Below are 15,424 nucleotides of genomic sequence, written 5' to 3' on the forward strand. Positions count from 1 at the left end.
AAGGAGGCTTGAATTAGGATTGTGACAGCAACAATACAGAAGAACTGAAGGGTGAGAAAGATTAAAAAAACATGGAAATTAGCCAAATATGAAATGTGAAAGAAACAAGTCAAAACAAGTCCATACTGGCTCTGAAATGTCATGCCTAGGCAAACAGAGTGGTGCAACTTTAGCAAAGTAGGACTCAAGAAGAAGAATCAGGTTTTGAACTTAATTTTGGATAGGTCTTCCTGCAGATGAGACACAGCTGATAATTAGAGCTAGAAGATAATACAATTATTCAGAAGTCTACCTAGAGAGACAGAGTAAGAAAATAGGAGAGAAAAGAAACATAGAGGCTAGTGAGAAAAGCTAATGTACCTTCAAAGTTCCTAAAGGAAGAGAGGAAGAGAATGGAGCAGAGGCAAGTTAAACTGAGAGTTCGTCATCAGAAAACATTCCAGAAGATACTATTTAGGCAGAAGGAAAGTGATCACAAATAGAAGGCGTAAATGTAAATAGGTGGATAAATTTCAACAAAATCAACTATATAGAAATAACAATAACACTAATAATGTCTTAAGCATTTTTTAAAAATAGAATTAAAATATTTGCTAACAGTTGACTGTCAGGAGGGAAGTAGAATTAAAATGTCTTTAGATATCTTTGTATCTCTTAAAGATAAAACATAGATGGGATAAAGATTAACTTCAGACTTTGACAAATTAAGTGTGTATGTAATTTCTAGGATAGCCACTAAAAGAACAAAAATGCAGTTTGTAACTCCCAAACCTGTAGAAGGAAAATGGAATTAAGGGGGGAAATCAGTTCAAAAGAAGGCAAGAGAAAATGAAAGACTGAAATACCAAGTAGTAGGCACAAATAGAAACCACAAAATAAGTGAGAAATAAATCCAAATGTAGAAGTAGTTACACTAATTGTGAATGTAAAGGAAGTCTCTGGAAGTGATCAGTCGTCAGGGAGAGAACGAGGTGGAAGAGCACCAATGAAAGTAAAAGCTGGGTTTTTTCAGGAGGTGGGCACTTGAGTTATTCATCAGAATTTTAAAGGTTCATTGTCTTTTCCTGCTGAAACCTTAAAGGAATTCAGTTTTCACCTCTATTTAAAACAACGGAGAGTAAGAATAAAAGTACCCGCTCTTATTAAAAATCAAACACACAGAAAATGAGTCTTAGCTTGGTGGTGCTGTGGAAGTCATAAACATTTCGTACCACACTTTGTGAAGTCTGTGATTGTCTAACCGCTGTGCTGTACACCTGAAACCAATACAAAGTATTGAGTGTAAACTGTAATTGAAAAAAATAAAATAAAAATTATTGTATTATTAAAATAATAATAAAAATACATAGTAAAAACAGTTTATACTTTAAGAAAACATGTGATGAAGTTTTAAGGCTTAACTAATTAGATAAATACATAAGCCAAATAAAATACCAATCAAAGAACAAAATGTCAGAGCATTCTAGGAGGAAAACTATTTTTTAAAAAGGTACAAGAGAAGTCATGGTGCAAACAGATGAAAGTGACTGCCTCTCTCCCCTGAATGAGAGATGATTTCATGAAGTGTTAATCTTGGCAAGGACAGGGTGCAGTAGAGATTTGAGAAGAACAGAGTTGCTTGTATGTTGCTATCCCTCCCAGATTAACAGGTTTCTTACTCTTTGGATTCTTTCTGCAGAGGAGAAAACTCTCATTCAGCAAGCAGCTCTGCAGGCCCAGAGGTGCATGGTGGCAGGCACAGAATCTGATGTTAGGCGCTTATTCCAGTCTAAGGTTGGGCTTAGGGGAATAATATGTAAACAAAAGATAAAAATCTGTGGTAAGCACCAAGGTTCCTATTACAAATGCTGAGAAAGTGGATGAAGATTATGTTATTTAGATATTTTTGCTAGGGATTTTCCTTAAGAAAGAAAAAGAAGTGATCTTAATAGGTTAGGAAAAAGCTTACCTTTGGACATATTGTTAAAAATAACAAATACCAAACAGTGTATGATAGTTTCAACCTTCAGCCCCTATCATGCGGATAAATCCTGGAAAGTTCATCTTATTCTAGCCTACTCCAAAGCTAATTAGGAAGAGCTCTCTTCACTTGGAGATGAGTTGCAAAATTTGTACCACAACCAGTTCTCTAGTTTAGTTCATGCATCTTGTCCCTTCACCATCCTCCCCATGTCCACAATTCTTAGATTAACTAACCTCAAGGGTGCCACTTTAAAATAACAAGTAACTTGGCTATACCTTGAAAAGTAAATGTTCTGCTGGTCAATGGGTTAGTTTTTATATACATAGATGACTTCTTACTTTATAAAGAATTATATTAGAGTAAAATATACTCAATTGCATTAAACGTTTTTCCTTGATTTATTAGGAAATCAAGCTTAGACAAGTGAAGGATGTAGACAAGCTAATTTAGCGAACAAGTGTTAGAATCAGAATTTAAATGGATGTCCACTTTAAAAATTTATATTTTTCAGTCACTATAGTTACCTTTAAATACATCTAATATAAATATTGATATATGTTAATGATTTGGGTGGTTTGAACATTAGATAAGAGAGTTTTCCTTCTTAGAATATTAGTCACCTTTGCTAACAATTCATTTAGACAACTTTAGAAGTAAATTTTATTTGGCCAGTATGAGAAAGCTAAATCTGACTTGGGTTTATATTGTGAGAAAGAAAACTATACTTAGTGATTATTTTGATTCAACTTGAAAGATAGTTTTAGAATAGCAAATTGAAATGGTAAACTTGAATAAATAAATGTACATTTTATAAATGGGAATAGTTAGGAATGTATTTACAATTTAAATTATTTTTTCTTTTGTTAAGGCAGAAGAAATTAGAAGTGGCCATGGAAGAAGAAGGATTAGCAGATGAAGAGGTAATGTTAGCTGTGATTAGCTGTGAATACAGTAGTTAACAATACTGTATTATGTGCTTGAAAGCTGTAAGAGAGTGGATCTTAAAAGTGCTCACTGCAAAAAAATAGTGGTTATGTGAAGTGATGGGTATATTAACTAACCTGATTGTGGCAATCATTTTGCAGTATGTAAATCATCACGTTGTATACCTTAAATTTACACAATGTTATATGCCATTTATTTCTGAATAAAGCTGAGGTGGGTAAAACAGTAATTACTGTACAAAAGCAACCCAAGCCACTTTTGCGTTTATTGTTATCATATAACTTTACAACTTAGATAATGTGGATTTTATCACTTGAATATGGGCTTCTTTCTTTGTCGCTGTGATGGGTATCTTTAAAAGGAAGCAGCTTTTTAAAAAATCCCAAGGACGTAGATTTAGTGTACAGTATCTGCAGTATTTAAGGTTTGTGGAACAAGAAAAGAGGTTTCCAACAAGAATCAATGAATTGCCAAATTTTCTCTAAAACTTTTCTAAATACTATCCAGGGCCACTACCCTAATTTATACTACTATATATTTCACCTGAAGAATAAGTACCCCCAATCATCATGCTTCCTCTAGTCTTGGCCCCACTCCCACCTACAGTTTTTCTGCATACTGCAACTAGGGTTATTTGTCTAAAAACAAATTGGACCACATCACTCTTTTTTGGCTTAATATTCTTCATTGGCTCCTGAACACTCTCAGGATAAGAGCAAACTCTTTTTTTTAAAATGTTTTTATTGATTTCTTAGAGAAAGGTAGAGGGAGAGAGATAGAAACATCCATGATTGAGAGAAACATCAACATCGATCTGCTGCCTCCAGCACACCCCACAGTGAGGATCGAGCCCGTGACCCAGGCATGTGCCCTGACTGGAATCGAACCAGTGACCTCTTGGTACACAGGACAGTGCTCAACCGCTGAGTCACACCAGCCGGGCAAGAGCAAACACTTTAACATTGGTATACAAGACCCCCTGTTGGCCTTGGCTTATCTCTCTATAGCCTTATCTCTTGTTACCTCACTCCTACACTGACCAATAACATCGACTTACTTTGATTTCCACACTCTTGCCTGTGGACCATTTTACATGTTATTTCTGCATTTTAGAAGTTCCTTACTCCTGCCTAACTCCCAAGAAGCTTATTCTTTAAGAAGCTTTAGGTCTCACTCTAAGCATCACTTCCATGGGGAAATCTTCCCCAATCTCTTCAAGTGGTACTTGTGCATTCTGCTATAACACTGTTGCTGTCCCTGTGCTAGCCTTAAAGTACCATCTTCGCAGAGTAGAAACTCCGTAATTGCTTATTTAGCATTATATCTCCAAAGCGGGCAGAAGGCTAGAATAAATACTTCGTGAACAATAATTGGATCTTACCCTCAGGAGTTTTTTTTTTTTTTTAATTTTTTAAATTTTTTATTTATTTTTAGAGAGGAAGGAAGAGGGAGAAAGAGAGAGAAACATCAATAAGAGAGAACATCTGTTGGCCGCCTCCTGCATGCCCCCACTGGGGATCGGGCCCACAACCTGGGCAGGTACCCTGACCGGGAATCGAACCAGCAACTTCTTGGTGTATGGGTCGATGCTCAACCACTGAGCCACACCAGCTGGGCATTACCTTCAGGAGTTTACAGATTAGAAGGAGAGATTACATATATGTGCGTGTAAAAATATGTATACATGATGGGATGTGGCAAAATTTTAAAAAATACAGAGATTCCCCCCGGCCTCAAGTCAGGGGAATCAGAGATGTTTCATGGAAGATGTAACAATTGATTTGAATCTTTAAAAAGTAGGTAGAATTTACATTAGAGTTGAGGAATATATACACAAAATGATGATGACTATATTTGCAGGATAATGAACGATAAAGGGTGCAGTAAAGGAAATAGCAAGGTATAGAATGGAAAAGCGAGGATTGGAATAGTTTACTGAGACATGTATACTTTGTTTTTATTTTCTAGGCAATAGGGAGATACAACCTAGATCAATTAGTTTCACAGTTTTCAATTATCAGAAAAGAATTTATATAGTATTTAAAGAGTAGTCTTCCAAATGATTATTTGAAATCAAACCATTATCTAATCTTCCCCACACCTTTCCTAGGATTGTACCTGTTTTTGTTTATATTTGTAGTGTTAAATCAAATAAAATATTTCATGATTTATACCAAAGGTGATTACTTCGTTAGTCAGTTGACTCAATCTAGAAAACTCATATTTTACTATAATAATGTTTTTAAAACTCATTTTATCTGTTCTTTAAGTTTTAAGTGAGAAAGTTAATTGTTTAGATCTATATTTCAATCTATGGAGAAAAAAATAAGACTAAGCACATCTTTCCTCAGTTATTAATATTAAATACTTTCTTATTAATAATCTTATAATTATATCAATATACATTATGTATCATTATATTTGTATAGAAATCTTATACGTAAGATCTTAATTTGAAACCTGGAAGGTATATTACAAAAACAGGTGTCCAAGGCCAAGCAGGTAACATAAATAAGAGAAGTTGGCTAGTTTGGTTTTATAATGTCATCTTAGGTTGTATTATTTTGATTTAACATACTTTGTTTGCATATTCAATTCATAGGAATATTTTTTTCACTGCTAAAAGAAAATTTTTTTTCCTTTTTCTAAAATATTGGATCCTCACAGTGTCTTTTGATAAAGTCATGCCATGTTTCACTTTACTGAAAAGAAACAAGAGTACCAGCCCACTGATACATTTCACCTGGTGACTGGCACCAGTGGTGGAGACTGCAAGTTAGAGAACCAGTGCCCATCTAAAGAGCACTGTCACTGATGGCCTGGAGTTTTTCAGGAGAATCTGGAACTCTGGACTCTTATGTGAAATCACCTGCTTTTAAAAATATTGACAAGTAATTCAAATGTTTTAAAATAACTTGCAGGCCAAGTCAGATACATCTGTAAATCTCTTGTCTATATCAGGAAGTACTAAGTACATTAGAACTGTTTTTATTAATTCTTCTAAATAATTTGTAGAAAATGTGAGATGATTTACCCTCTAAAATATAGTCAATCACCCATAATAACCATTAATAAAACTAAAATTTTTTAGTAAAAGTATTTTAATTCCACAGGTGATTATTGTTAGGCCCCAGGCAAGGTCCTAGATTAGGTCAAATTCTATAAAATAGACATATTTTCTCAGCCTAATATAAACTATATGTGGAATGGGTTTTTCTAAAATAAAATTGTTTTATTAAAATAACCTAGTTTTTTAATGAAAGCTAGTATTCATCCTTAACTCATTCTGTAATAGAAAATTATTTGTGCATATATGTAATATAGTCATGAAAAGTATACATGCTAGCTGAACCTTTTCATATCCTAAAACTTCTGTGCACGCTGTTTTATACAAAAATCTCTACAGATGGAGAGTTTGAGGAACACCCAGTTATGGAGGAATGAAGAAAGGAAGAACATGATGTATTCCTAGCAAATCCCATTAAGCATGGGATATTATTTACTCTAATGGAAAACCAAAATAGGCAAGTTTAAGCCACAAAAATGAGCCATGAAATGTTAACTTTGTCCACAGATTATTTATCTCTTCTTTGGAGAGGAAAGATGTGATTACCACAAAAATGTTACTTATTTTTCAAGGCAACTTAATCTACACAAATCATGAGCAGACAGGTCAACGTGCTTTTTTCTATCATATTTTTTTAATGCGAACTTTCTCAAACTACCTCTGGACTACAACTTTAAGATTTAAGGCTAATATCATGGAAATAGATTTTTTAAAGTAATGTAACAATGTTATAGGCGATATCCCACTTTTGTAAGATTACATATTCCTCCCACACACTTGGGATTCTCCTTTTTTGCCATTAAATAGCTGTCTCCAACATATAAACATTGTTTACTTTACTTGCTGCATTAAACAGCCTGTCAAATATTAATAAACAATATTCTCTCTAGTTGCTTCTCTATCAATTTTGAGTATAATTTATGAAACTGTGTAATAAGGTCATCTTTCCATTTAGATTACACAAGTGTCTGAAACTCCATCCAACTGTACTGTTTACTCTGTTTTATAACCCATAAAGTCAGAAATCCAGAATGTCTTTCAAAATTCTTATACTTATTGATTTATATAATTAAAAAGGGGGAGGGGGGTGAGTCTTTAATGTTTTGAGTGACAGTGTTACAGTGCCACCATGTGGCCTTTTAAATTAAGGCATAGAGTCTAAAACTGCTTTTTTGATCTTTTTGTTTTACTAGTAATTCAGGTTTTTTAAACTGTTCTTCAGAAGGCATTTTTGAACAAAAAAATAGTCTTTACTGTTTCCACTATTGATGTGCCTGAGTGTGTAACTTCATTTAGCTGCTTAAAGATGTTTACATTGAAGACATAGTATCTTAATTTATCCTCTTAGATTAACTTTGCTAGAAGTATCAGAATTCCATTGCATTGATGGTACATATTTACATATTTCTAATTAATAATTTACCTTACCCTTTTGAAAACATATACAGAGGGATAGGGAAGAACCATTTAGTGGTTATGCCTTGAACCACATGTAGGAGCCATGTTTCTGAACCGAACCACTGAACACTTGAAGTTGAACAGGGGTTTAATTTTTTTCACTGATTTTGTTTATTTCCCACTTTATGTTACCTCTACTAGGAGCTATGTCAAAAAACAGATTTTTGTTTGTTGAGGGAAAAAATGAAATATAGAGCAATAAAACTAATGACCATTCCAAATGTAATCTTCAGGTATTTCATAATGTTTCTTATTAACGCTTGCTTTTTTGTGTGTGTGTGATCTCTAGAGGATGAATTATGAAATTCCTGACTTGAATGTTTTAATGAATTCTTTTGTAATTATCTTTGTTGCAATTTCATATTTTCAGGAATTTGTGTGACAAGTCTCAAGCAGTTTATTAAAATCTGTCCAGGAATAAATTCTACCATAATCAGATCTCTATGGAAACACTGTTTTGTTATTTTGGTGTTGTAAATCTCAGTAGTTGTGACAGAGCAACCTTGGGATTTAGGGACTTGAAGCAAAGTAGATTTCTTGACAAAGTAAAAATATCAAAATACTGTTGGCATTTTCTCAAGTTTAATTTTTATTTGTGAATTAAGTTAGCATATAGATGAAAAAATATCGTGAACTAGTTAAGATGAAATAATCATGGGAGTATACCTCAAGAATAAAGATTTATCAGTTGTTAAAAATAAAAAAAGTTTTCTTTAGATTGTTTTAATCTTTCCATGCTTGATAAATATTTGACTTTGGTAAATGAATAATAGCACCAGTATATAATATATAAGCTACTTCACTCCCATCTTTATGTGTCTCATCTTTTAATACTGTAGGTTTCCTTTGAAACAATCTGATTATAAAGTCATCTTTTTAAACTGTTTTTTCATAGAAAAAGTTACGCCGATCACAACATGCTCGCAAGGAAACAGAATTCTTACGGCTCAAGAGGACCAGACTCGGCTTGGATGACTTTGAGTCTCTGAAAGTTATAGGAAGAGGAGCATTTGGAGAGGTGTGGTTCTTTTAAAAAATCACTGCCATTATATATATATATATCTTAAGATAGATTAAAATAATTTAATATATATTAAAATAGTTTAATTTGAATAGAATTTCTAAAATACCATGAATGGCAAATTGCAACCCTCTTTTCTTTTAAGGAACCTACCTTTTGCTCCTGAATAAATAACATTTATAACGTGATCAATTTGTACATCTAGGTACGGCTGGTCCAGAAGAAAGATACAGGTCATATCTATGCAATGAAGATATTAAGAAAAGCTGATATGCTTGAAAAAGAGCAGGTATGTTCTTTAACACAGGCAGCCAGAGGAACCTCCAATGACTGGTGTTAGAATAAGTGCTGATGTTAGAATTTTTAAAAGAATTCTACACCTCTTACTATATAATCTATTAATTTTTCGAGAGCTTTTTTCATGTTTCTCAGTTCTTATAGTTAAAATTTCTTCTAAATTTATAATCTAAATATGTAGTAGTCTGTTCAGGCTGCCATAACAAAGTACCACAGACTGGGTGACTTAAACAACAGAAATTTATTTTCTTACAATTCTGGAGGGTGGAAGTCTAAAATCGAGATTCTGGCAGGGTTTGGTTTCTGGTGAGCGTCTTTTCCTGGCTTCAGGCAGATGCTGTCTCATTAGTCCCCACACAGCCTTTCCTTGGTGTGGACACAGAGAGGAGAGTGGGGAGCTCTCTGGTGTTTCTTCTTATAAGGACCCCAATCCTGCCCCGCCCCTTGATGCCACTCACCCTTAATTACCTCCTTAGAGGCCCCATCTCCAGATCCAGTTCTCCTAGGGGGTTTGAGCGTTATTATGGAACTTTGTGGGGAACACAAAAATTCAGTCCAAAATAAAATACCTTCTTTTCTGACTTCAGTGAAAATAAAGAATTGTTCTCAGTACTCTCCATCCCTGTCACATCTCAAAAGAGCAAGACCAGTCTCCTGAGAATTTGCCAGTTTTATACATTTCCAAAATCTGTAACCACTCCAATTTCGTATTTCTGGGCTCTCTTCATGTTTCTGTGACGTAATGAAGTTTAAGTGGGAACCATAAATCTGAAAACATTAATGGTATTATTTTATGTATTCCCCCATGTTTCTAGTCTGGGCAGACACTCTGTAGAACCCTAAATTGAATACATATGCTAGTGAAGGTCTCCACAACGGGGGTTGGCGGGGGCAGATGGCACCTCTCTGTACCTACTGCTTTATCTCAGTCTTGTAGTGCCCACCTGAAGCTTACTTTGTTATTACAGCAATATAATATCAATTTTTATTTAAATGTGGCTCACTTGGATTTTCACTTTATTTCTATTTCATTCATTTAACAAGTACTTGCATGTTCCAGGTTCTTGGAATAGAGTAGTTAACAGGACAAACCTGTTAACTTTTATAGTAGTGGGGAAAATAGGCAGACAGCTATTTCAAACAGTCGTGATTAATGAGTTCTGTGAAGAAATTTTTTACAAAAGGATAAAGTCGCAGATGCTCTGGGTTTAGGAGGAAGTAGTAGCTCAGGGAATTTTTCTCTGAGGGAGGAATGTTTGAAGAGAGACTGAGTAATGAGAAAGAGTGACATATCAAGATCTGGCAGAACAAATATCCAGGTGGCAAATGCAGAGGCCCCGAGGCAAGAATACTGTTGGCCTGTTCAGAGAAGAGAAGGAGGCCATGTGGCTCCTTCCCACAAGGGGAGAGTGGTTAGAGGTGTAGTGGGAGCGGTAGGCAGGACCAGACTGTGGAGCTTTGAAGACAGAGATGCCGAGTTTGGGTTTTATTCTGAATTGAATGCACTGGGAAGACACTGGTTTTGTTTAAATGGGAGAGGCATGTCTGACTGATGTTTTACAAAGATGAATCTGTTTCTTTGCTTGTTGATAGGAGAAACAAGAGTTGAAGCAGGGAGACCAATTGAGAGAGTGTAGCAGTTCCAGGCAGGACAGGACTGTGACTTGTACTAGGGTTATAACAGTGGGACTGAAGAAGAGTCAGGCAGATTATGTGTTTCAGAGAAAGAGCCAGGTTTTTTTGTGTGATGTACTCTATGTTGGGGGATAAGAGGAAAGGAGAGGGTAGTGAGGAAAAAAGGGCAGAATCAAGGATAATACCTGGGATTTTACTTAGGAATGGTGTGCATGATGGTGTCATTTTCTGATTTAGAGAAGACCGAGGAAGGAACAGTTTTGGAGACAGTGGGAATTAAGAGTTCTCTTTGTGGTATATTAACTTTGAGCTGCTTGTTAGATATCCAAGTAGAGATATTAAGTTTACAGTAGGCTAAAATATGGGGAGAAGTTTGACTAGATGTAAAATTTGGAAGTCATCAGTATATTGATAATATTTAAAGTTACAAGACAAGATGAAATTACCAAGGGAATGAATATAGATGACAAGAAACCAGCAAAGGAAACCAAGAGAGAACATCTAATCAGCTAGTGGGAACCTAGGAGAACATGGTGTTATGGAAGCCAAGAGAAGAAAGTGTTTAAAGGGGGAGGTGACAGGTCAACCATGTTGACTGCTGCTAAGAGAGAGAGAGAACCAGAGGAAGACAGGCCACTGGGTGTCACAGTGTGGAGACAAATCCAATGTACTGGAGGGCACAGACCTACTTGGATTGGTGGAAAAGAAAATGGGAAGCGAGATAGTAAGTATAGATACACCTTTCATGTGAAGCAGGACAAAGAATAGATTGGTAAAGTGAGATTTCCGGTCAAAAGGAGGGTTTGGGGTCTTATGTTCTTTTTTGGACAGGAAATGTTTTGTGCTGATTGGAAGAACCCATTAGGAAGAGAAAAGTTGATGATGCAGGAGAGAGGGGGCAGATAATTACAAGAGAACACTGGAAGACAGGAGTTGATCTTTGATGGGAGTAGGGGCCTGTTCATTAAAACAGGAAGGAAAGGCAGGGAAAATGAGAACAAACAAAGGGTGGTGGACCTGAGAGTATGAAGTGCCAAGTTCCTGCCTGAGTGCGAATAAGTAAGATCATCAGCTCAGAGTAAAGGAGGAAGATAGCTTGTTGGAGGTGTAAGGAGAGAGGGGTTGTGAAATAGGCACAACTGTTGACTTAAGTGTGAGGAAGCAACATGCCAGGGAGATACAGTTGAATGCCCACTAAGATTTAAAGTAAATGTAAAGTGAAACCAATGGTATAATTAAATGATTTTTCTTTAGTAATACTTAGTTGCTCTGGAGAAGAATAGACACAATAGACAGAAATTCGGGGTTAACTAGGCTTGGGGTTTGACCAGGCAAATACAGTGGAGAGAGAGAGAAGGACAAGGGAATTCAAGGCATTTGCAAAGGAGTGATCATAAAGATGGAATCCAGGCTGGGTAGAGAAAGAAATGAGTTTATGAGGAGACCAACAGAAAAAATGGTAAGGCCCATGGAATACAGATTGAAGTACAAAAATAAGAGACCTGGAAGGTTAAAGGTTGAAGTCAGAAACAGTGTTACTTAATGTTGAGATTTTAGAGGGGTTACCGTTATTGGTGATGAGAAGAAGGACAAGATTACCTTGGGTGGCTGAGGTGTAGCAGAGGAAAAGATCACTGGAGTGAGGAAGAAGTCAAGGCATTGTGCGGTTAGGGTATTTAATGGTTCATCCTATGGAGCCGAAGTCAAGAATGAGTACGGGTGACTGAGCAGTTCTAGGAAGGATAGCTGCTGAGAATGATGATGGCTGATGTAGTCTCACAGCTTCACAGGAGCTGGAGAGAAGGAAAGTGTCACAGTGGTTCAGAAGCACTCATGAGAATGAGCAGGAAACCTATCCCCTCACCAAGCGACATGTGAGAGAAAAGCTGAACTCTCAGTAGACACACAGCTTGGGTTCAGTTAGCATGAGAAGGTGATAGGGGTTTTGTTGAAGACGGACTGATTACCAAGGGTTTGGAAGACAAGGAAGGTCAAGATACTGAGTTGTATTAGAGAATTATAGATAGTGATTGGATTAAAGTTTCTGGGTATGATGAAAATATGTGTCTGGGTCAAGCTGTAGAGCTTTAGAGACAAGGAGATAAACAGGAATCTATAACAAAGCCATAATGGGGTTAGTCCTGGATAGGGTTTTAAGGACAAAAAGCAGCAGTTAGGGCGTTGCTGGTGTGGCTCAGTGGTTAAGTGTTGACCCATGCACTAAGAGGTCACCGGTTCGATTCCCGGTCAGGGCACATGCCCAGGTTGTGGGCCCGATCCCCGGTGGGGGACATGCAGCAGGTGGCCAATTGATGTTTTCTCTCATCAGTTTCTCTCTCTCTCTCTCTCTCTCTCTTCTCCCCCTTCCTCTCGCTCTAAAATCAATAAAGAAAAAATAAATAAAAGCAGCAGCAGTTAGGTCCAGCTGTATTCTTTAGTTACTAGCCACATGTGGCTACTGGGCACTTAAATGTAGCTAGTCTGAATTGAGATGTGCTGTAAGTGGAAAATACACACCAACTTTTGGAGACTTGGTATGAAGAAAGAGTGTAAAATATTTCAATAATTTTATGTTGATTACACTGAAATGAAAGCATTTTGGATATAGGAGGTTATTAAATTGTATTATTAAAAACGTTCACCTGTTTCTTTTTACTTATTATGTAACCACTAGAAATTTAAAATTATATGTGTGACTTGCATTATATTTCCATTGCACAGATCTGGTCCAGAATATTTTGCCAGAAGTTGAAGAGCTTCTGACCACTGTTAGTTTTTATGCAAGGGCAATTTCAATGGACTACAACATTAAGTCTGTTTTTGTACTTTGGTGTTGATTCTTCCTATATGAATTAATCTGCATTTGTCACCACTGAATTTCATTTAGAAAACCTTTTCCCACACAATTCTTTAAAAATTTTTATTTTTATTTTTAATCCTCACCTGAGGATATATTTCCATTGATTTTTAGATAGTGGGGGGTGGGGGGGGCGGGAGAGAAACATCGATGCGAGAGACACATCGATTAATTGCCTCCTGCATGACCCCGACCAGAGTCGGAGATTTGAACCATAACTGAGGTACGTGCCCTTGATCAGAATTGAACCCACAACTCTTTGGTCCACAGGCCTAGCTCTAACCATTGAGCCAAACCAGCCAGGGCCCCACTCAATTCTAATACATCATTATTTAAAGTTTTTATCACATTTATTTTAATGCTAATTACCCCACAAGTGGCAACTTCTGTCTTCACTATTGTGGTACCAGATTCCTGTGCATGGTACTTGGGGCTATGTTGAAAACATAGGCCCATTTAGAAAACATTCTGTAATCTGGCTTTAAGATATTTAAAAATAATCAAGCCAAGTTTATGAGGTAGTTGTTTTTCCTGACAATACCAGATGCAACACCCCAAGTTTAAGGCTTTTTCTCTATCATCTTAGAATGCTTTGTAAAAGACATTAGGTGAGAATTTTGGAACAGATCCAGAGAGATTATAAAGTTCTTAATTTTCAACTTTTATTCTTGTATTCTTCGATCTCAGAGCATTTACCATACTAGCAATACAATACAGTAATCTCAAATATGATATTTTAAGCATATCATATTTTATTATCATGAAGATATTTACAAAATCTGTGTCCTCATGTACTTTGAGCCAGAATTCAAAGTGGTACACAATTAAAATAGCAAAAGCATAAAATGAAATCTTATTGGTAATTAGTCTTTCAAGAAAGAATGTATGAGTATATTAATGCAAAAACATCTGAATATTAATTATATGAACTCCACAAATTACTGAGTTTACAAAACATTCCAGCCTATAAAATGGATACCTAGTAATTGTGTATCTGACAAAGTCAGTAGCAAAACCCCCCCAAATTACATTAATTTGCTATATATCATGTTTATAGATATTATAGAGGTTTTACGTTACAACACAATAATATAAAGTTATTATAAATGTTTCTACTTCTTAAAAAAAAAACAAACATTCAAATGGTTAAAGACCAAGTCAGGTTCTTCGTTTGACTACCAACAGTTAAAAATAGTTTGCTAAGGACCCTGACTTTGTCATACCGATTTATAGAGCATTGCTTACTACTTTTTACTTTCAAAAGTCAGACTAGTGCTCTAAATTTATAAGACAAAGCCAGGATCCTTGCCTAGGTAGAGAATCTGGTCAGAAAGGTTTTAGACTAGTCATTTTTCTACCTCAGCTTCCCCTAATATACCTGTGGATCCACATTTTTAGGCCTAAATATATAAGCTAAAATAAACTATTTTCTGAAGTTCTCCATATTTAATAAAAATATGAAAATGCATATGTTCCAAATTTTTCTAAAACTCCAGCTTTTCTTCATGACTTCTAAGGAACTGTATGGATAATTGTAAGAGGTAAGCTTGAAAAATATGTAATGTGTTACAATTATTTTTTCAAAATACATTCATCTAGGTGGCTCATATTCGAGCAGAAAGAGATATTTTGGTAGAAGCAGATGGTGCCTGGGTGGTGAAGATGTTTTACAGTTTTCAAGATAAGAGGAACCTTTATCTAATCATGGAATTTCTCCCTGGAGGTAAAAGCAAGCATAATAGCAATGACAGACTGACACAAGCAAATCACTGTATGTAATTATAAGTTTATTGATTAGGTTTACTTTCAGATTTCTAGCTCTGAGGTTTTATGTACTCAGGCATGATTTTCCAATAGTTCCTCCCATAATAATGCTAATTTTGACCACAAACCAGATTATTATGAAGGAAGAACTATAAGTCACTAAAGAATAAGACAGTCCAATGGGCAAATGATAGTGCACTGAAGAGAACCCTGGCTAGTCTATAAATATATAGGAAAATGTTCAACTCCACCTGTATTCATAGAAATGCAAATTAAAACAAGAATGAGATACCACTTCACACTCATCTGATTAGTAAAAGCATTAGAAGTCAGATGAGGCTGTGGGGAAACTGGCCTCTCATTTATGTAAATTAATCTGTAACCCTTATGGAGAGAAATTCATACATAGCAGTAAAT

At 35.7% G+C, this 15,424-nt stretch overlaps 1 protein-coding gene across 5 annotated transcripts in view; it reads left to right on the forward strand.

Moving 5' to 3' along the window:
- STK38L (serine/threonine kinase 38 like) overlaps window positions 1-15,424 on the forward strand; it is an 83,578-nt gene that overhangs the window by 53,541 nt on the left and 14,613 nt on the right. For 3 of the 5 annotated variants that reach the window (XM_036252068.1, XM_036252067.1, XM_036252069.1), the window contains 4 exons: window positions 2,832-2,883; window positions 8,329-8,451; window positions 8,660-8,743; window positions 14,843-14,966. In XM_036252068.1, the coding sequence (XP_036107961.1) occupies window positions 2,832-2,883; window positions 8,329-8,451; window positions 8,660-8,743; window positions 14,843-14,966 (383 nt within the window). Of the gene's footprint in view, window positions 1-1,678; window positions 1,820-2,831; window positions 2,884-8,328; window positions 8,452-8,659; window positions 8,744-14,842; window positions 14,967-15,424 lie in introns of those variants that run through there. The other 2 variants (XM_036252070.1, XM_036252071.1) reach the window with 2 other exon arrangements.

Source organism: Molossus molossus, unplaced genomic scaffold (assembly GCF_014108415.1).
Source record: "Molossus molossus isolate mMolMol1 unplaced genomic scaffold, mMolMol1.p scaffold_m16_p_10, whole genome shotgun sequence".
In the NCBI taxonomy this organism is placed as follows: Eukaryota; Metazoa; Chordata; class Mammalia; order Chiroptera; family Molossidae; genus Molossus; species Molossus molossus.